Source organism: Mixophyes fleayi, chromosome 9 (genome assembly GCF_038048845.1).
Source record: "Mixophyes fleayi isolate aMixFle1 chromosome 9, aMixFle1.hap1, whole genome shotgun sequence".
Taxonomy (NCBI): Eukaryota; Metazoa; Chordata; class Amphibia; order Anura; family Limnodynastidae; genus Mixophyes; species Mixophyes fleayi.
This window is the reverse complement of record NC_134410.1, coordinates 26,343,114-26,366,068: the sequence shown is the minus strand read 5'-3', so window position 1 is coordinate 26,366,068 and position 22,955 is coordinate 26,343,114. Positions and strand designations below refer to the sequence as shown.

Below are 22,955 nucleotides of genomic sequence, written 5' to 3'. Positions count from 1 at the left end.
CTGTGTGTAAACATGTCATGGAGTAGTAGTGTCTGTACTGGGCTGTGTGTGTACATGTCATGGTGTAGTAGTGTCTGTACAGGGCTGTGTGTATACATGTCATGGTGTAGTAGTGTCTGTACTGGGCTGTGTGTGTACATGTCATGGTGTAGTAGTGTCTGTACTGGGCTGTGTGTATACATGTCATGGTGTAGTAATGTCTGTACTGGGCTGTGTGTATACATGTCATGGTGTAGTAGTGTCTGTACTGGGCTGTGTGTATACATGTCATGGTGTAGTAGTGTCTGTACTGGGCTGTGTGTATACATGTCATGGTGTAGTAGTGTCTGTACTGGACCTGGGCTGTGTGTAAACATGTCATGGAGTAGTAGTGTCTGTACTGGGCTGTGTGTGTACATGTCATGGTGTAGTAGTGTCTGTACAGGGCTGTGTGTGTACATGTCATGGTGTAGTAGTGTCTGTACTGGGCTGTGTGTATACATGTCATGGTGTAGTAGTGTCTGTACTGGGCTGTGTGTATACATGTCATGGTGTAGTAGTGTCTGTACTGGGCTGTGTGTATACATGTCATGGTGTAGTAGTGTCTGTACTGGGCTGTGTGTATACATGTCATGGTTTAGTAGTGTCTGTACTGGGCTGTGTGTGTACATGTCATGGTGTAGTAGTGTCTGTACAGGGCTGTGTGTATACATGTCATGGTGTAGTAATGTCTGTACTGGGCTGTGTGTATACATGTCACAATTTAGTAGCGTATGTCCAATGATGTGTACAAATCGTGATTTAATAGTTTCTGTACCAATATTTCCTCTGTAGTCTGCGGGAAGAGATACAAGAATCGTCCCGGCCTCAGCTACCACTACACCCACACTCACCTGGCCGAGGAGGAGGGTGAGGAGAACGCAGAGAGATATCTTATCCCTTTTCACAGGAAAAATAACCACAAACGTGAGTACCACAGATTTCCTGTATCTGTACAGCACTGTGTATTCAGGTCTCTATCGTGCACTGTGTATTAGGGGGAGAGCTCCATTGTCTATACAGCACAGTGTATTCACGTCTCTATCGTGCACTGTGTATTCAGGTCTCTATAGTGCACTGTGTATTAGGGGGACAGTTCCATGGTCTATATAGCACTGTGTATTCAGGTCTCTATCGTGCACTGTGTATTAGGGGGGCAGTTCCATTGTCTATATAGCACTGTGTATGCAGGTCTCTATATAGCACTGTATATTAGGGGGACAGTTCCATTGTCTATATAGCACTGTGTATTCAGCTCTCTATACTACACTGTGTATTAGGGAGACAGTTCCATTGTCTATATAGCACTGTGTATTCAGCTCTCTATACTACACTGTGTATTAGGGAGACAGTTCCATTGTCTATATAGCACTGTGTATTCAGCTCTCTATACTACACTGTGTATTAGGGAGACAGTTCCATTGTCTATATAGCACTGTGTATTCAGCTCTCTATACTACACTGTGTATTAGGGAGACAGTTCAATTTTCTATGGTACACTGTCTATTAGGGGATAGTTAAATTGTCTATATAGCACTGTGTATTAGGGGGACAGTTCCATTGTCTATATAGCACTGTGTATTAGGAGGATAGTTCCATTGTCTATATAGCACTATGTATTCAGCTCTCTATAGTGCACTGTCATTAGACACACTACCAGCTTTCTTGACACGCTCCCAGATTCCGTGACTTTGGGTGTTTACTGTATGAGGTTACACACGATTCCAGCATTCAGTCTCTCTCTACCTATCACACAGGTTACAGACCTGCTGCATCGCCCCCACACAGCGCTCTCACACCCCCACACACTTCAGGTATGCCACCACCTATTGAATACGGGCAATAGGACCCCAATATACTGTCCCACACTGGCACACATGGTTTCTGGCTACACACAGGTTAGCAAGGTCCACCCCAACAATCAAAGGGTTAACTCTTCACACCTCCAGACTGTTGTACAAATGTAAATGCAGGCACACACTGGGCTTGTTAATCAAATGCATTAACAAATCTCACACCGGCATTCAAAGGGTTAGCTTGGTTGAGCTATATTCTTCTTAACAGGTTAATGGATTCATTAGAGTATCAAGGACACCACTTGCTAAATTTATAGATTTAATATACAAAGGTACAGGCATACATACAGATATAGATATATATATATATATATATATATATATATATATATATATATATATATATATTATATATCTATATCTATATGTAACAAATTAATAAACCATTGACATAACATACACGTGCAAAACAGTTTAAAATAAAAGGGGTTACATTCAGAGTATGACTTACATGAGTTGTATAATCTGTGCTATGGGAAATTGGCTAGGAAGATGGACAGCTTATCAATGTGGATTGATTTTCCCAAGAGACTGACAATTTGTTGTAACTGGTCTCAGCTTTTTAAAGACACCGTTACACATTTCCCCACCTTCCAGGGGGGTTGTGGTCTGTGACACTTTTTCAGTCACCATTTGCATGTTGCCTGATTTACTACCCAATTCTATTATGTTTCCTAACTTTTCTGTGGAGCGTCACACAGACCTTTTCTGTGTGACAGAACTCTTAATTTGACATATGAGCTGCCCTTCATCATGCTACTATTGGGGAATATGTGGTTGATCCCTACTTTTATGGGTTTTAAGTGACATATTTTAAAACTGAATTATTCTTGTCTATATAAAATATAACCAAGTCAGCACATGTCTCCGCCATGCTGAGCGGTTCCTAAAAGTCTATTCAGGTGTCAGAACTCCATCCCAGGCCAGGATATATCTCGTGGCAGGAGCATTTGGAGCTGCCACAGGTGACACTGCTATCTTCTAACACTGGAATGTGCAGATTCACCGAATACACACAGAACAGACTCTCTGGCTTCACATTTTACACTTTAGTAGCTCAACTTATCAATGTATTCATTTGATATATCATATTTACACTGCAGTTATGATTTAGGTCTTGTTCACCACAATTATGTGATGGGTTAACCCTTATAAATAACTGTATGTTCTCTATGTTCACGACATGCACTGTGTATTAGGGGGATAGTTTCATTGTCTATATAGCACTGTGTATTGAGGTATCTATAGTACACTGTGTATTAGGGACAGTTCCATTGTCTATATAGCACTGTGTATTCAGCTCTCTATAGTACACTGTGTTAGGGGGACAGCTCCATTGTCTATATTGCACTGTGTATTAGGGGAACAGTTCCATTGTCTATATAGCACTGTGTATTCAGGTCTCTATAGTATATTGTGTATTAGGGACAGTTCCATTGTCTATATAGCACTGTGTATTCATCTCTCTATATAGCACTGTGTATTCAGCTTTCTATAGTACATTGTGTATTAGGGGGATAGTTTCATTGTCTATACAGCACTGTGTATTCAGTTCTCTATATAGCACTGTGTATTAGGAGTACAATTATATTGTCTATTTAGCACTGTGTAGTCATCTCTCTATATTACACTGTGTTAGGGGGACAGCTCCATTGTCTATATAGCACTATGTATTCAGGTCTCTATAGTATATTGTGTATTAGGGACAGTTTCATTGTCTATATAGCACTGTGTATTAGGGGGACAGTTCCATTGTCTATAAAGCACTGTGTATTCAAGTCTCTATAGTATATTGTGTATTAGGGACAGTTTCATTGTCTATAAAGCACTGTGTATTAGGGGGACAGTTCCATTGTCTATAAAGCACATTGATTCTGGTCTCCATATAGCACTGTGTATTTAGGTCTCTATAGTACACTGTGTATTAAGGGGGCAGTTCAGTTCTCTATATAGCACTGTGTTTTCAGTTCTCTAAGTATATAGTGCAGCCGATGATCGCCATAAAACACCTTGACTGCACACTAGTAATCCTCAATGGTCTGCCCTGCGTATATGTAGGTGATCCCCCCATCTCCGCACTGGGAGTGTCCTCTGCAAACAGAAAGCCTCAATGTGTGGAGAAGTAGATAATTATACAATGTACTGTAAATGTCAGAACACAGCACAGCCTCCTACACCTTGAGTACTATTTATTTCAAATATTGCTTGGTTTAGCCTTAGTTTTGGAGTACATGAAATAGAGGTGGCATGAGGACATGTGTCATTGTAGTGTGTCTGTATGTTTGTGTGTTATTACATTGCTCGGAGTTCAGTTAGAAGCACTCTTCATCGTAGAAGGTTTATACTTTTAATGGGACCCATTTGGCGGCGAAGAACTTTTGCAGGCGCACTCATCACCTTTAATAAACCAGTGCCCATGTACAGTGTCCTCATCCGGAGCAATGAGGGGCTGTAAAACAGCGTCCTTCCCCCTCCTCGTCTTCCCAGAGGTTACCAATTCCACCCTGATAAGTACTGGGGCTTTCTCCGACCCCTGGGCAGTGGCCACTGTAGTGCGACCAGTGCACCTCATGCGGAAAAAAAAGATGTCATGTTGCGTGGCACGGTTATTACAGGATACTAAGATGTCATGTTGCGAGGCACGGTTATTACAGGATACTAAGATGTCATGTTGCGAGGCACGATTATTACAGTATACTAAGATGTCATGTTGCGTGGCACGGTTATTACAGGATACTAAGATGTCATGTTGCGAGGCACGATTATTACAGTATACTAAGATGTCATGTTGCGTGGCACGGTTATTACAGGATACTAAGATGTCATGTTGCGAGGCACGGTTATTACAGGATACTAAGATGTCATGTTGCAAAGCACGGTTATTACAGGATACTAAGATGTCATGTTGCGAGGCACGGTTATTACAGGATACTAAGATGTCATGTTGCGAGGCACGGTTATTACAGGATACTAAGATGTCATGTTGCGAGGCACGGTTATTACAGGATACTAAGATGTCATGTTGCGAGGCACGGTTATTACAGGATACTAAGATGTCATGTTGCGAGGCACGGTTATTACAGGACACTTAAGATGTCATGTTGCGAGGCACGGTTATTACAGGATACTAAGATGTCATGTTGCGAGGCACGGTTATTGCAGGATACTAAGATGTCATGTTGCGTGGCTCGGTTATTACAGGATACTAAGATGTCATGTTGCGAGGCACGGTTATTACAGGATACTAAGATGTCATGTTGCGAGGCACGGTTATTACAGGATACTAAGATGTCATGTTGCGAGGCACGGTTATTACAGGATACTAAGATGTCATGTTGCGTGGCACGGTTATTACAGGATACTAAGATGTCATGTTGCGAGGCACGGTTATTACAGGATACTAAGATGTCATGTTGCGAGGCACGGTTATTACAGGATACTAAGATGTCATGTTGCGAGGCACGGTTATTACAGGATACTAAGATGTCATGTTGCGAGGCACGGTTATTACAGGATACTAAGATGTCATGTTGCGTGGCACGGTTATTACAGAATACTAAGATGTCATGTTGCGTGGCACGGTTATTACAGGATACTAAGATGTCATGTTGCGAGGCATGGTTATTACAGGATACTAAGATGTCATGTTGCGAGGCACGGTTATTACAGGATACTAAGATGTCATGTTGCGTGGCACGGTTATTACAGGATACTAAGATGTCATGTTGCGAGGCACGGTTATTACAGGATACTAAGATGTCATGTTGCGAGGCACGGTTATTGCAGGATACTAAGATGTCATGTTGCGTGGCACGGTTATTGCAGGATACTAAGATGTCATGTTGCGAGGCACGGTTATTACAGGATACTAAGATGTCATGTTGCGAGGCACGGTTATTGCAGGATACTAAGATGTCATGTTGCGAGGCACGGTTATTACAGAATACTAAGATGTCATGTTGCGAGGCACGGTTATTACAGGATACTAAGATGTCATGTTGCGAGGCACGGTTATTGCAGGATACTAAGATGTCATGTTGCGAGGCACGATTATTACAGGATACTAAGATGTCATGTTGCGAGGCACGGTTATTACAGGATACTAAGATGTCATGTTGCGAGGCACGGTTATTACAGGATACTAAGATGTCATGTTGCGTGGCACGGTTATTGCAGGATACTAAGATGTCATGTTGCGAGGCACGGTTATTACAGGATACTAAGATGTCATGTTGCGAGGCACGGTTATTGCAGGATACTAAGATGTCATGTTGCGAGGCACGGTTATTACAGAATACTAAGATGTCATGTTGCGAGGCACGGTTATTACAGGATACTAAGATGTCATGTTGCGAGGCACGGTTATTGCAGGATACTAAGATGTCATGTTGCGAGGCACGATTATTACAGGATACTAAGATGTCATGTTGCGAGGCACGGTTATTACAGGATACTAAGATGTCATGTTGCGAGGCACGGTTATTACAGGATACTAAGATGTCATGTTGCGAGGCACGGTTATTACAGGATACTATGGTTGAGAGGGCGCAATTTCAGGGTCTTCCTTGCACCGTGTAACTATTCCCCCTATGTAAAAAGACCCGTCCATGACCTAGAGCTGGTGAAGATTGGGTCTGGCCCAATATTTCAAGGACTAGTTCACACAAATCCTGTAGGACAATTGGTAAAACTCGTGAAGCCTAACAGGCACTTTAATCACGGTTTAGTATTATAGTTTCCATACGCCTTTAATGTGCTGCAGTTTTACTATGACTTCCTATTGTAGTGATAGAACATGTTAATGCATGAGGAATAGGTCGAGCTCGGTTTTCCGATTTTAAAAGCGCTGTTGACATTTTGGAACACAATGGTGGTAATGAGCGCATAAGAAACCATTCATCCTATTTTCCATGCGGTTTACAAGCATAAGTATAAAGTGCATTATACAGCCTCTATATAGCCTCGAAGGGGCATAGTCCCTGGTCGTAGTCGTCCTATCATAGCTAAATCCAGCCCAGGCTGTCTAGCACTGCGGCCGGGGGAGGACATGGGGAGGGGAACATTTTTTTAATGATTTATTTTTTACACCATGCACTGACTGTGCATGGAAACTGTTTTGTCTAATTAAAGGCTCATTCACACCTCTCCGCGTTTTTAGCCTCTAACTAAATTTGCAACCTCATTGGTCCCGGTATACTAGACAGGGGTCCATTACCCTGGGACCAATGAAACCTCTGTCCTCTAAGACTTCTGCCCACTATACCAAAAGGGTTAAAAAAACAAAAAGCAAAATGCTATTAGCTACCTTTTTTTATGCATTGCAGTCCAAAGAGGAATACAACAAAATCTGAAAACCTTTCTCTGCAAAGGCGAGTGTCATTTCCGCACAGCTCGGCAAAAATAAATGCCCCTCTCTGCCCAAATCTTCCCAAGCCCCTGCTCCTCTGCACACGCCACTGTCATTCTTGCACCTCTGCGTATATATAGGATAACTTTTATTAATTTACTACTATATATATATTTTTTTTCTATAATAAATATATATATATATATATATATATATATGTATATTTGTATAGATATATAGATAGATATAGATAGATAGATATATTTACCAACATGAGGAGAATATACATACTTCATAATGATTTAAATGGAACCCATGGCCCCAGCAATGCTAACTACTTTGCCAAAATGCCACCCACTGGGCTAATAAGAGGAAACTGATTGGTCCACGGCTGATTTAGCACTGTGTAAATCTATTAGGGGGACAGCCTTGGCCTCTGTAGTATACTGAGTATTCTGCGTATTTGTCCATCCTCTGTAGAACTTTCGGTAGCGCTAAGGAGAGGATTCATGTCTCTGTATGGGCACATTGTTTTCCATCCCCCATTTCTATGTCTGTTTCTCTAATTGAAACAATAAATCAGAGAGAGAGATATATTAAATCCACGCTGCATGTTTTTGGCGGTCCCTCGGATGCAGACAGTTGCTATGGAAACAGAGGAGTGACAGGGGTAGGTTATCAGTTTGGGTGATGACAATTCCCCCCCTCCCTCCCAGCTTCCCTAAAATAATCACAACTCCCACTTAACCCCCTCTGTGCTTCTCTCTGTAACAGATGTAATATTTCCACTTCTCCTCCCCAGACTTCTACAAAGAGCTCAACTGGGTGCCGGAAATGCAGCCACGACATACAGGTGAGAGAATAGGGCCTCTGCTGGACAGAATGTGACAGCATTGTTATTATTACTACTCTGTATGTAGCACCAACATATACAGCAGCGCTGAATCAGCCAATACTTATCTACATCTATATAATAACTTTCATATGTGCAAAGTGTATTTGGTGTTGTATATCCCCAGGTTTTCAATAATCTTTACACTGCCGCCATCAACAGGTGAATTGTTGTACTTGTAGTACATCAGGGGCCCGAAATCCATAGGCCACTATCACACTTGTATTTGAGTTTAGAAAATAAAGCTGCACACAGGATTGTGGTCCACATGGGCCTTAGTTAACTCCCGTTAAGAGCAGCAGCCTTCTAACAGCGAAACCCACATCGTTATCAGTGTTTAAGTTAATTATAGGGGCGCCACTTGGATTCCATCCACCAGTCACTCAGATGTATTGAGTATGTGTGGCACCACTTGACGTTGATGATCAGTTTTACAGCTCTCCAGTATTCCTCCAACCCCCTGCCTCCGCAGCCCTCCCCTGGTCCTCCTCATCCTCTGCCTGAACGCTGCTCACCTCACTCTCAATGCTCTTAAACAGCTGGCAGAGTTCTGGGGGAAGAGCGGGTCCATCCTATACCTTGTACACAGACAAACCAAAGATGGCGTCAACCGCCGTCACGTATATGGCGGAACAGTGCTGAATCCACCAAACTTTATCTACAAGAACACAGAAAATAGCAGCATACACATCTCTCTGCAAAAATCCTTTATATCAAGATTACATTCTCTTCGTCATATACCTTTACATGTGACAAAGAGAATGTGATCTCAAAACGTTATATTACTATCTGCACTTTGTAACGTTGAATAAAAGAAGAGTATTGTGCAAAGCCGGATTCCTCCATGTGCTGCTATTTCCTGTGTTCTTGCTGAGTCATATGGGAAGCCAATGTCTGAGTATGGGGCAGGAGAAATTTGGTCAGCAGCACCCGCTTACCGCTGAGAACTGACAGGTGGTTGGTGCCCATGTTTCCAGTGTATAATTACAAGTAGCTCATTACCTGGGGCATCAGGTTTCCATAGTATAGGAGTATATAGTAGTACATAGGGGTATACAGTGGCCGCCCAGGTGAAGGTGTCTCGGGGTGTATGTATGACAGCAGATGCTCGCTGTAAGAAGAATACATCCCTAGGGATACACAAGCATTTGTTGTGAAGCTGGGTGACGAGCAGATGAGTATATTCAGTAACCAGAGAGGTCTCGGGTAGCAAGGTTCAGTAATCGCATCTGAGACCAAACTAACAGATCCAGGAAAGGAGCCAGACATATACCAGCAAACAGGGTGCCAGGCACAGGGCAGATTAGGGACATGATACAACTGCACATGCTGGGGGGTATTCAATTAACTGCAAGTTTTTTTTGTTTCCCCCGCAACGTTAAAAAAAGAAAAATCACACGCGGGTTTTTAACTGCAGCGTTAAAACTCATGCAATTCAATTGAAAAAGAGGGAACGCTGCCCCCGCCCGGTAATCATTGCTGTTTGCGAGGTTTTAGGGCAGTGAAGGGAAGTTTTAACGCGGTCATGTATAACCAAAAAAAAGGACTGGCACACATTTTTATACATTAGATTGCATTACACAACCTATTTATTTGATAATATCTACATTACAGTACTTTCTTTAGCATATATTTTTATTTCACTATTTTTTACTATAGAATCATCTATACCATGTCAAAACACATATTTGTACCAAAACCATACATAAATATATTTAATTAGTGTTTTTTTTTAATTTATTTATTTATTTTTCATTATTTTTTCACAAGAAAATCAACTTTTACATGTTATGCATTACTGATAAACAGTTTATCTTTTTTTTTGTCATTATTACATGATTTCACATAGTTTTCATAGGTTTTTTTTAACCCCAAAGAGGTGCGAGATAAAACAGCATATTGGCCTGTTTAATGCGCTGCGTAAAAAAAACAATTGGATAGCTTTTGACGTGGTGGGCTCTCGTCCACCCTATACTTTCTATAGACCTTCTACTGGAGCGCGAGAGGACCGTTTCATGAAAGAAAATGGAGCGTTATAAATGGAATTGAATCGCGGGTAAAATTAACATGATTAAAGTTAAAGTTTAAATGATAAAAAAAACAGCGTTAAAATGACTTAACGCAGTGTTAAAAAGAAACTCGCGGTCAATTGAATGCCCCGCCCCCCGCTGAGTTTAGATGAGGTCCATGTAATAAAACACAAATCACATGTGCCTTATTGTGATCATGTGCAACTTATAGCATCATTCAGCAGTGCTGTGTATTAGAGAGGACAGAACACTGCCTCATGTTGGATGCTGTTGCAGGAGGCCTATAACACAGCAAAAACTGTGGCTCTCCAGGTGTTGTGAAACTACAAGTCCCAGCATGCCTTGCCAGCTATCATCTACTGGCAAAGCATTATGGGGCTTGTAGTTTCACAAAGCCTGGAGAGCCACAGGTGGGCCAGGATTACGCTAGAGACTTATAACTTACAAGTTAACCCGTGCATGATACTCATGCATTCTAGTCAAATCAAGCTACTTAAGGTGTTAAAAAGGTTCTTGTCATGCATTTGGGCCTAGCCCAGGCCTCCTCAGGGGAAGAGCGTTACTTCCCGACGCAAGCGCCCTTTTTTAACGTGGTTTTGTCCACATGTCACCACCTCATCATTTTTCTCCATCACCTCATCCTTCATCTTCATCGCTACATCCTTCATCAAGCTACTTAAGGTGTTAAAAACTCCCCACTGTCACCCCCGGCAACCACCAACCACTCCCAACTGTCACTTCTCCTTCAAGAAATATATAGGTCAGTGTATAACTCTGCCCAGCAGGTGGCGCTGCAGCTTGTTGTTTTTTTTTTTTCACACACGCCACTAGGCATTTATATAGTAGATGCCATATGTCTAACTCAGCTTGTAAGGTAATATTGCCAACTATAGATACTATATTTCCCTGTATATAAAGGATACTCTATTGAACAAAATAAAGCTGAATATTACCTGCTTGGCGAATGGTGTTCCTCCCGATAGTTCTATTGTTGATCTAATCTTGATTTTATTTTTTACAGCTGACAGTCAGGGGACTTGGGTGGAATTTGAATTCTAGGTGTATAATGTATCAAGTTGCACTAGATGGATATTGCTAAATTATTTTGGCAAGGAAAATACTGATGGGGCATATAAAGTGTGGGTATTGTTCTTCAGGTGAATTGCAAGCTAGTCTTTATGTGATAGAGTAAGATCTATGGCAGTGTCCCTGACGTTATCACATCAATATTGAAATCGTAACATTTGTTAGGGTTGTGTGGAATCTCTGTTGTTAGAATGGGACCACAGTTTGTGCATGAAGGTGTGATTTGTATCCACAGTCCTGGCAGTAGAGGGGTGATTTGGGGCACAAGGTGCGGATGGGTATGAAGCTGGGAGCAAAAATTGAGCAAAGATGAATGTGAATTAATATGAGGATTATTATGGAGCTGGACCAAATCTGGCATATGTTTAATATGGATGATATAGAATCACTTTGTAATGGTATCTAGTGCACCTAGAGTTTTATAGTTAATTTGATTGACATTCGCAGGGTTTCTGATAGAACTTTGCCTAAATTGTGCCTTAGCTGTTATTAAACACGTTATATGGAGAATGAAATCTCTGGGGAGGAAATAGAGCGTTGTGATGAAATTATAGCAGTGTGGGAATATGGTGCGGAATGGGATGCTGGGGAGTTTGGGCACTTGTCCCCGGGGTCCATCTCTCTCATATACGATGAAGCACACACTCTATTTACTGTTTTCCAGTTAAGAAAGCTCCTGACGGCTCGGTCATTGCCAATGGTTATTGCGATTTCTGTCTAGGAGGAGCCAAGAAGACTGGGTGTCCAGAGGACCTAATTTCTTGCGCTGACTGCGGCCGCTCTGGTAAATTCTCAAAGTGGAATATATTTTAATATTTGTAGTGAGATATGGGGTCATTATATAAAGCGGTATTATTTACTATTTACATTCAGACATCAGTGGGACTACCTCATCAATTTAATGCCATACATTTGTTTAAAGCTTTTTTTCCGTTTAAAGGGACAGTCGTATGTATGAGTAATGTTTAATTTCACATGGAAACATTGGATTAAAGTCCAGGGGTTATATTTACTAAACTGCGGGTTTGAAAAAGTGGACATGTTGCCTATAGCAACCAATCAGATTCTAGTTATCATTTTGTAGAATGTACCAAATAAATGATAGCTAGAATCTGATTGGTTGCTATAATCAATATCTCCACTTTTTCGAACCTGCAGTTTAGTAAATATAACCCCAAGTGTTCGATCTAGCCATCCCATTTTGCTTTTTAATGGTTTACTATTATTTTTTATTGATTGAACTTAGTACAGCTCTTTTCTTTCTTTGTTTCCTGTATCTCTGCCTCAGATTATCCTTACCTATGTCTCTGATTATCTACTTACCACTGGGAGAGAATACAGATCACTATAGACTTGCTTTTTTGCTCAAAACCAAAGCACCAACATGTAAATTAATATGTAACAGGCATTACAATGGGCAGAATACATGGGCCAATCAGTTTCTACCTGTGGTGAACTGTGTCTTCATGATGTGGTCCATTTGTTTGGAGACCAAATTTTAATTTAATTGTGTCTACAAACATGGCTGACAACATAGTGAGTAAGAGTTATTTAGTATTTTTTTGTATTAAGCTATGTGGTCTTGATATTATAACTTGGCTTTTCTAGGTCTTATATGTGTGTACTGTTGCTATAATCCTTTGTCTCTGCAGGTCACCCCTCGTGTCTACAATTCACTGTCAATATGACAGCCGCCGTCAGGACCTACCGTTGGCAGTGCATCGAATGCAAGTCCTGTATTCTCTGCGGCACTTCGGAAAATGATGTGAGTACACCACGCTTTTAATCTCTGTTTATGGTAAAATCATCATCATCACCATTTATTTATATAGAGCCACTTATTCCGCAGCGCTGTTCAGAGAACTCACTCACATCAGTCCCTACCCCATTGGAGCTTACAAATCTAAATTCCCTAACACACACACACAGAGTGAGAGAGAGAGACTAGGGTCAATTTTGATAGCAGCCAATTAACCTATTAGTATGTTTTTGGAGTGTGGGAGGAAACCGGAGCACCCTGAGGAAACCCACGCAAACACAAGGAGAACATACAAACTCCACACAGATAAGGCCATGGTCAAGAATTGAACTCATGACCCCAGCGCTGTGAGGCAGAAGTGCTAACCACTTAGCCACCGTGCTGCTATCACGAATAAAAACCAATATAAAATTCACCCAGGGACCCTAACAAATGAAAAAGGATCCGGCCATTTAAAAAGCACATGGCAAACGTACTAAAATGTGTCTGGTCACCAACTACAAAGTATCCCGGTTATTAAGGGGTTAAGCTTTGTCAATATTTACGTGCAGCATCTCCTGGTCTCACAGGGTAAGTACGTAGAATTTGGGGTGTACGGTGATGAGGCAACCAGTGGAGGAAGAGTGGAGGTGATGAGTGTGTTTACTGTCACACGTGTCACTGACGTGTGCATCTCCTGTGAATTGCTGCAGTTACATGATAGACTGCAGATATATGATCTTCTAATTCCGTGGCGATTTCTGCTGTGGGGTTCCCGGTTGTCTCTGACGAGTTATCATGTATGAATGAAAACTCAATAACCTTTCTCTTGTCACAGGACCAGCTGCTGTTTTGCGATGACTGTGACCGAGGGTATCATATGTATTGCCTGAGCCCCCCAATGTCTGAGCCCCCAGAAGGTGAGTGACGTTTCCCATGGCAAGTGGTCAGATTGAACAGTGACATTGATTAGGGATTTAATCCTTGAACTGGCCGAGATTACTGTAGACGATGACGTCCGTGCAGTTCACACAGCTAATTGCAATCCTTAGTCTGTACATTGAGTCAGTTCATTGAAGTGATGGGCTAAGTTATCACTTCTATTGCCCTTAAACCAAGCACTCAGGCACTGTTATGAGGAGGGGGGGGGGGTGGATAGATGGAGTGATTGAGGCTTCAGGGAGGGGGTGCCCTTAGACAGCAGCCTGATTTGCATTTGCTGAATTCTTCCCCGGTAAAGTGGATACTTCAGCCTTCAGCTGATTAACCTACTCTGTAGGTAATGGTTTGTGACAGCTAACTTGAGGCAGATAATTTAATGGGCTCACCAGTTGGCAGGGGGACAGCAATGGAGTGTGAACTTCTCTACTGAAAGCCCACAGGTCACAGCCCCCAGATTAACCCGGCCACGGACTAAACACAGGTTGTGACAAAGCCTTGGCAAGTGAGACAAGCTCTTGAAGCCGAGTCAGGGACACTACAGTTCTTGAAGAGTCACTGTCGATTATTCAGAACAGCAAGTCCCAGTTTAGTCGTGGTACAGGAAAGAAGAAGGAAAAGCAGAGTGATGTCTTATTTAGGGAATGCTGATGATGTCATCCAGAATGTGCAGGCGCAACATTAAGAAACAGAAAGAGATGCAAGCGAGTGCTTAAGAAGGTGCCTTAGATGGCGAGTCCAAAATTTGTTTCACTGCTGTCTATAATGAAAGACCAATATTTTCTTCTCCGGGGTAAAGTGTATTTCATAACATTGTAACCACAGAGAAACCTCTGAAATTGCTTTTATTTTATTTTTTCAAAGCACTGTACAAATACCTCTTTAGTATGTCACTTTTTAAGACCGCTGTCCAGAATTTTTACAGCCAGACCGTTAACCTTACAGAGAAAAAAGATGTCCCAGACTATTCCAGCAGCGATCGTTACATCCCTGTATAAATATGTACACGTTACATCAAGAAGTGCTTTTCTCTCTAAACTGATGTATAAACTGTATTAGATTATAAATGCACCCTCCCAATCTGCATAGGATGATGTTGGAACGGATTCCTACAGATGTTTTAATCCCTGTGGGAATGAAAATAACATCATTGGAAGTCATTTATGGAACTGATAATCAGATATGTCATCGGGTTGTTTTGGCTTTCCAGTTAGTGTAATAGTCACCTACACATAGCGGAGGCAGCCATTTTGTGAGCAGAGACAACATTCCTGACAATGCAGCCTGTCAATAGCAACATCACTCTCCCTACTTGCTACATAGGATGGGGGGGGGGGGGGGGGGTGGGCACAGAACTTAACCAGGGGGGTTGTCCTAAAGTATCTCTTTGACCTGGATTTTCTGGTTGCAGGGAGCTGGAGCTGTCACTTGTGCCTGAGACAACTGAAGGAAAAAGCATCGGCTTACATCACGTTGACCTAGAGCCGTCGGCCCTGGAGGACAAAGATCACTGGTTCCCTCAGTCTGGTCTTGCCCTTCCCAGAATCCTTTGCTTCTCTCATTTCAGCACTATGGTCCTTTCCCCATTATTGGTTCAGCTGTGTGATAATAATATGAAGTAATTACAATCTGCTCCTATTTATTTCTCTGCTACTCTCCTCTAAATTACCCGTACAGTGGTCTGTGATAAAAAAAAAATCCATTTTTTCTGACCTTTAAATTGTGAGTCTACTGCAGCCTGAAGCCCAAAGAGATTGACCACAGAGTTGTACAAACTTTCACTGTGTTATGTAGACAAAGCCTGTGAAGTTTTTTAATATTTGCTTTTAAAATGAACCACATGTTGTTTTTTTGTATAAACAAAAATGGCCACCACATTTTATATGTCACCTATTTTATATAATTATCTCTGAATTGACCTGGTACATCAGCAATACACCCCTGTTTATAATCTATACTAGGTGGTATATTATTCTAGGAGATTTGTGAATATTGAAGTGGTGATTATAATGATGACATCACCAGTTTGAGTCCGCTAATATAGAATACAGGAAACGATTTTTGTATAAACATCAGCCCTACACTGTATTATACCTGGGTGGTGGTGACACAATTATTTTATTATAGATATATTATTTTCATGATGTTATCATTGGTATATACATTAGTCTGGTATGTTGATGAGGTCATGACTGATCAATCAGAAAACTAGGTATTAAGTGTGATTTACAGGGAATGTTCACAGAAATAACATCCTCTCTCCTCATATCACTTCTATTCTGTCCTCTTACAGGTGTTCTGGGCGGGCTTCCTGGGCAGGTGTGTTGTGCCGGGCAGTATGGGCTTCCTGGGCAGGTGTGTTGTGCTGGGCAGTGTGGACCTCCTGGGCAGGTGTGTTGTGCTGGGCAGTGTGGGCTTCCGGGGCAGGTGTGTTGTGCTGGGCAGTGTGGGCTTCCTGGGCAGGTGTGTTGTGCTGGGCAGTGTGGACCTCCTGGGCAGGTGTGTTGTGCTGGGCAGTGTGGGCTTCCGGGGCAGGTGTGTTGTGCTGGGCAGTGTGGACCTCCTGGGCAGGTGTGTTGTGCTGGGAAGTGTGGGCTTCCTGGGAGGTGTGTTGTGTCGGGCAGTATGGGCTTCCTGGGCAGGTGTGTTGTGCCGGGCAGTGTGGGCTTCCTGGGCAGGTGTGTTGTGCCGGGCAGTGTGGGCTTCCTGGGCAGGTGTGTTGTGCCGGGCAGTGTGGACCTCCAGGGCAGGTGTGTTGTGCCGGGAAGTGTGAGCTTCCTGGGCAGGTGTGTTGTGCTGGGCAGTGTGGGCTTCCTGGGCAGGTGTGTTGGTCTGGGCAGTTTGGGCTTCCTGGGCAGGTGTGTTGTGCCGGGCAGTGTGGACCTCCAGGGCAGGTGTGTTGTGCCGGGCAGTGTGGGCTTCCTGGGCAGGTGTGTTGTGTCGGGCAGTGTGGGCTTCCTGGGCAGGTGTGTTGTGCTGGGCAGTGTGGGCTTCCTGGGCAGGTGTGTTGTGTCGGGCAGTGTGGGCTTCCTGGGCAGGTGTGTTGTGCTGGGCAGTGTGGACCGGCAAAGTCCTGATCAGTGCCCACATAATCGGCAGGGGCATTGTGCTAGACTGTGCTGACATCTTTGGCAGGTGTGTTATGCTGGGCATTGCTGGTATTCTGGGCACTTATATTGTGCCAGGTAGTGCTTAGGTCATTGGAAGATGTGTTGTGGTGTTGTACTGATAGCCTGGCAGTTGTGTTTTGGCAAATGGTGCCTACATCTTGGCAGATGAGCTGTGGTGTCTGCGTTGCTGTCCTGGGTAAGTGTGTTGTTCTAAGCCTTGCTGACATCCTGGACAGCGGTCTTATGCCAGGCATTGCTAATATGACATCACGCGTTTCATGTGTTGTGTACACCCTACTCCTAGTACAACATGCCTCAGTAATGGACTACAGACAAAACGCTAAAACCTTTATCAGGGTAACCACTTACTAAAATTTACTAAAAGCAAAAATGGTTTTAATATCACAGACCACTGTGTGAGAAAATATAAATATCAACATTGGCAGATGGTATCAGTCTGTTAATGGATTTATCTTAAATAGCGACGTGCATATCAATTCACAGGCAACACTGGACCTATACATATATGTATGTCTGAGAACTAAACTCATAAACTGTAAATACACATTCCCTCTTTATACAGCCCACCCTGTGTCTGTCTCCCTTCCTCTTTTTCTCTTTGATTCCTGGCCATTGACGTGTATTGGGGAAGGGAGACATAGTTTCGTGTATAAAACAATAATCATCCTTGGCTGCTATAGCCACAATTCTTCAATTTCAGTGTTTGCATTGAAGAAGAGACCTAAGATGTCTTGAAAGCTTGCAATTAAAATCTATTTCATTAGCCAATGAAGGGCATCACTTTTAATTCTACTTGTTCCAGCTTTTATCAATGGCTAACACCATACAATGCTTCGCTGCTTGTAATTAAATGAAACTTGCAACCATGCTGTGAGTTAACATCTATAATGCTACAGGAACCCCCAAGTTCATCAAAATCCACTGAGAACTGGTTAAACAATGCACAAAGCCGCTGTTAGCGGGATACAGTCCAGCTGTGATGGTTTTCTGTGGTCTACAGGGCTCTTGACTCGCCAGGGAACATGGGACCTTTATTTACATACTCCGTTATGGTACTTGATGCCACTGCTTAAAGCAGGCGTGTTGAATGAACTCTGAGTATGTGTTAGCATGTGTGTGTATTGCTGTGTACAAATTTAAAACACAAAGCACTTAGCTGAGTGCCTAAAGACAGAACAGACATATACCTGTCCAGGTAACATGTATGCCTCTTACTGGCCAGAAGGATCTTAGAAAGGATATGATCATCGTGGAAGCCATTTGGTAAGAATCTGTAACGGTAAAGGGCCACTAAACCTAAATGCGAATTAGCCCAATGTAATAATGCATGTTGTAGCAGTCACAAATATATGACGTATGTAAAAGTTCCCATATCCTGAAACCACATGAGGCATTTGTCATTGTGTATGTATATATTTGCTATGCAGCTGTTCTTTGTCATTATCCATTCTGATGGGCCTGCTTTCTGTATTCTGCAGTAGTCTTAAAGACAGGAAGTCTGCTCAGCATAGGAAAAAACTTCCTCCGTGTTCAAAAAAACGTTGGCTCGGATATCTAAAGTTCAAATAAACTCTTAAAACTTTTACATATATATATATATTTGTGTTGTATATGATACTATAGCTTTTTGTTGTTAATAAACTAACTTGTATTTGCTTTTAGTGGTCCTTTAAGGGTGATAGTGGACACCCTACATTTGATAAATATGCAGAAGATACACAGAAAGGGACTGTTTGTACAGTATGATGCCTGGGCACCGGTGTGGGTCCTTCAAGGCAATGTTAGTCAGGGAGTTGATGGGTGGACATTTTTTTTTTATGATGCTAAATTAAGCTAAATGTACCTTTCACTGTGTGGCATATGTATCTAGCAAAATTAAGGTAATTCCTTCACCAAGAAGAGACACCCAAAGAACACAAAGGGGGGGAATTCAGTTCAGCGTGAGGTCACAGAGGTGCAAGCAACAACAATGTTTTAGGTACTTTAATACCCAGAAGTGTTTGCAGCGGGACCTCACACTGAATTGAATGCCCTCCAAACACTATAAGTAATAAATATAATATAACCAAACACTCTGCTGATACAAATAGTCACATACAAACATTTATTAATGTCAGACAATCACAATGGAGAAGTAGGTTTCAAAGCATTTAAAACCAATTGGAAAATACAGAGAATACTGCTTAAAAATAGAATACCAGACACCCCCCCATATCACTTCTACTGTACTGTTTGATACCAAACCCTATGGCCCATCCTCTTCCACATCCCACACACAATGGGCCTGATTCATTAAGGAAAGTAAAGCACAAAAAAAGAGTAACTTTGCACCTTGGCAAAACATGTTACATTGGAGGGGGAGGAAAATTTAAAATGTGATGACAGATTTATAGTTGGGGTAGGGCATGTCCTAGATCAACGTTAAGTTGATTCAGGCTATCAAGTATTTGTGTGCTACATGAAAAAACAACCAGTATTTAACTTATGTGCAAAATAATGAACTAATTTGCACCCCTTGCATTGTAGCATGGTTTGTCCAGGAGAAAACTTACTCCTTTATTTGCCTTACTTTCCTTAATGAATCAGACCCAATGGGTATTAAATGAAGTCTTTAATGTGCAATTTACACTTATGGTCCCCATTCATTCATTCTTAACTCTAGTTTTCCATTGTGAGCGTCTTGTATTAATAAAGTTTTGTATATAATAAGAAAAAAAAACAGCAACCAATCAGACAATTGCTTCCATTGTCTAACCTGCACTAGACAGATACAACCTAATTGCTGATTGGTTGCCATTGGCTTTAGTACAGAATTGCACCTTTGGACTAACCCTCAGAGGGTAATTTGATAGTTTGATATATTTGTACTTATCTGGAATACCCTTGTGATGGCATCTTTTTATTCAGATGAAATTATTTTTGATTTTAGCATGGATCTTGTATTCTCACCGGTAAGAACATTCTGCTCTTCTATATGTTCCTGAGTCACTATAATTGATATTATTATTAGCTAGGAATTCATTTTATGTACAGAATGAGGGTCCCTCTGAAGTACCCTATAGTTTTTTTTTAAATAATCTAGACCTATTTGTGCTGTGAGTGACCTGATCTGTCAGTGTAGATGAGATCTGATTTAAAGGGACACTATCAAGAAGAAATGACCACAGGTGTTTTGTACTTTCAAGTTTAACTTCATTTTAATTCTGTTAATTGTTCAAAGGATTCTCTGTTTTTTGTGTTGAGTTGGACATTGAGACCGAGGAAGAAAATGACATGGATAGCAAGTTTACTGTACCATGTAGGGAGGGATATTTATTGAAATATATATATATATATATATATATATATATATATATATATATTCACATTTTTAATGGTAGTGTCCCTTTAAGGCTATGACACATGTGACTGGAATAACAGCCAAGATATACTCCTTCTGAAGGGGTAATTACGTCTCTTGACTGTTGTAAATAGAGGTTAGAGATGAGATATTAAGTGCATCACAAGTAAGCAAAACAGCACTCCGTTTCCTAAACACTAAAAAAAATACAAATATTTTCATTGAGGTATATTGTCCAAATACAGATCTTATATGAAACCTATGGGGCTAGGGGCAGCTCCACACAGTTATGTTCATGGCTGTTTTGAATAAAAATACAGGTTATGTTATTTAATTTCTGCTGCACATATCTTCTGTCCATTTGCAGTCAAATCCCTGGGGCTGACTACCAAAGGGAAGGGAGGGGTGTGATCACCACTTTGCAAGATAGCACTTTAGAGGTATTCGGAGGCGTCCATTTTGAAACAGGTCCTCCATATTTTAAAATGGCTTCCAAGACACCCAGACAAAAAAAAAAACTCTTTTCCAGTCAGTCAGTGTTAAGCTTTGCCAAAACCTATAACCTCTTCAAGAAAGAGATCCTGTGACCATTGTTTATTATGTAGGAGGAGAATCAATCCTTTTCGCTATAACCACCCCCCTCCTCTAACAACCGTCACTCGTGTTTGTGTTTCTGTATAAAAAAAGTAAAAGACGGTCGAGAGAGAATTTTGCACAGATGTACGTGTTACTTCAAAGGTGCTGCAAAACCTGATGTAAAAAAAAAATAAACTTTAAAAAAAAAAATATGAGAAAAAAATGTAATTAAAAAAGAGAGTTTGAGGCGGGGTTTCGAACTGCCAAGCATTTGATATTTTGCAGCTGTTCGGCTGTTAGTAACGTCATTGTGATTTTATTTTCTGTTGCTTGCATTAGTGAGATCAATTGTTATTGTGTGTTAATAAACCAATGGGTTGAATTTCGGATTCTGGAGTCTTCATTTGCATGTTGTCCACCTACGTAGTGTGTTCATGTATGGAGTGTATATATCTTGTAGTACTGCTAGTGTTTCTGGACGCGCATTGGCAGATTTCTAGATATATATAAGGAAGATTTGCACCCAAAAGCTAAAATATAATGTAAAGTTAGGTTAAAGACACTTCATAAGTGTTTCTTTTAATTTGCAAACTTTATCACACACAATAAGAACAGGCGCTCCCACCTCACTGCTTCTTACCTGTTCAGATGGAAGGGGGTGGCTGTATCTTTAGCTCCTCAGACTGGGAGGGTGACACTTGGCTGCGACATCATGTCCGTGGTCGGCACCCCGTGTGATGGCACCTCGGAGGCATTGAAATCACTGGTGAGCGACATTTTGTCATGCATTCAGTGTTTTAGCCGCCCCCTAACCGTTGATGTCCTAGGTTTGCCTGATTGTAGGGGGAGGGGGGGGGGGGGGCGTTGCACTGAACGCTGTAGTCAGCATGCATCTTTTAAATGACATCTCTTGACATGTCCTGCCCCAGCAGCGAATGGTAGGCGATATTCATCCAGTCTTCCCCACGACACAAGCCTTTCCACCATTCAGGCCTTCTCACTTTCTAGGTCTTGTTACCATCCAGGCTTCCTCAACATCCAGCCTAGCCACCATTAAGGCCTTTACACCATTCAGGCCTTCTCACTTTCTAGGTCTTGTTACCATCCAGGCTTCCTCAACATCCAGCCTAGCCACCATTAAGGCCTTTACACCATTCAGGCCCTCTCTTTCTCTAGGCCTCGCCATCATCCAGACCTCTAATGAACACCTTCATGGCCTCTGCACCTTCTAGGACCTGCTCCATCTTGTCTTCCAGGACTATGCACCATCTAGGCCTCTGCACCATTCTGACATCATCATTTTGCAGACCTCCGCACCATAAGTGGACCCCAATATGCCTATTGTCCCATGTGCTCCTATTGTCTCTCATTATTATCTCACTTTAGAATGAAAGTTGTCTGGTGCCCTCAGACCCTTTAGAAATCAGCAATGGAACTAGCCAAGAAATCCTAGGAGGCAAAGTTCCAGACAGACCGTCCTTTTGGCTCCTTAACATAACCACCATGCCATTAACCCAAAACAAATAAATCAATATTAAATTGCCTCAATTGTGCAGCAAAAGCGGTGACCTCTGTACATTGGCGGTCTACTTCTTTAACTACTTGCCGACTTTATCCTTTAAGAGAATAATATCCGTGGCTCATGCTAACTAACCTTCATTTGTTTTATGAGAGTTGCTTACATCGCCCGGACCTCAAGGTTTGTCTGTATTATTGACCTAATATTCCATTACGATTCCATACCTGTTACTTTATTGTAATCAATCTGTGTATCAGTATGTGTGTGTCAGTATATGGATTCTTAACAGTGTGTTTTGTGGCTTTGTCTGACATTTCTCCATTGACTACCTCTATTGTATTATGCTGCTTATTGTTAATGTTTTGGTATTTTTTAATCTAACTTCCAATAAAAATATATTATACCCTGTCTGTCCACACTCCCCGTCTTCCCAGCTTGTCCCTGTCATGTCTTTTGCTGCATTATTTTGTATGCAATGTGATT

At 41.8% G+C, this 22,955-nt stretch overlaps 1 protein-coding gene and 1 long non-coding RNA gene across 11 annotated transcripts in view; both read left to right on the top strand.

Annotated features, from left to right (window-relative positions):
* DPF1 (double PHD fingers 1) overlaps positions 1-15,485 on the top strand; it is a 199,084-nt gene extending 183,599 nt beyond the window's left edge. For all 9 annotated transcript variants that reach the window (XM_075187106.1, XM_075187103.1, XM_075187102.1 and 6 more), the window contains exons 7-12: positions 814-945; positions 8,024-8,074; positions 11,894-12,013; positions 12,882-12,994; positions 13,806-13,887; positions 15,318-15,485. In XM_075187106.1, coding sequence (XP_075043207.1) covers positions 814-945; positions 8,024-8,074; positions 11,894-12,013; positions 12,882-12,994; positions 13,806-13,887; positions 15,318-15,388 — 569 coding nt within the window. In that variant the 3' untranslated portion in view covers positions 15,389-15,485. The remainder of the gene's footprint in view (positions 1-813; positions 946-8,023; positions 8,075-11,893; positions 12,014-12,881; positions 12,995-13,805; positions 13,888-15,317) is intronic.
* A 13-nt stretch (positions 15,486-15,498) lies between these two features.
* LOC142102304 (uncharacterized) lies at positions 15,499-21,335 on the top strand. 2 transcript variants are annotated; one of them, XR_012679240.1, is made up of 2 exons: positions 15,499-16,225; positions 16,298-21,335. It is a non-coding gene; the product is annotated as an uncharacterized LOC142102304 (long non-coding RNA). The 2 variants fall into 2 exon arrangements; XR_012679239.1 differs by having other exon boundaries at positions 16,262-21,335.
* Positions 21,336-22,955: the final 1,620 nt, after the last annotated feature.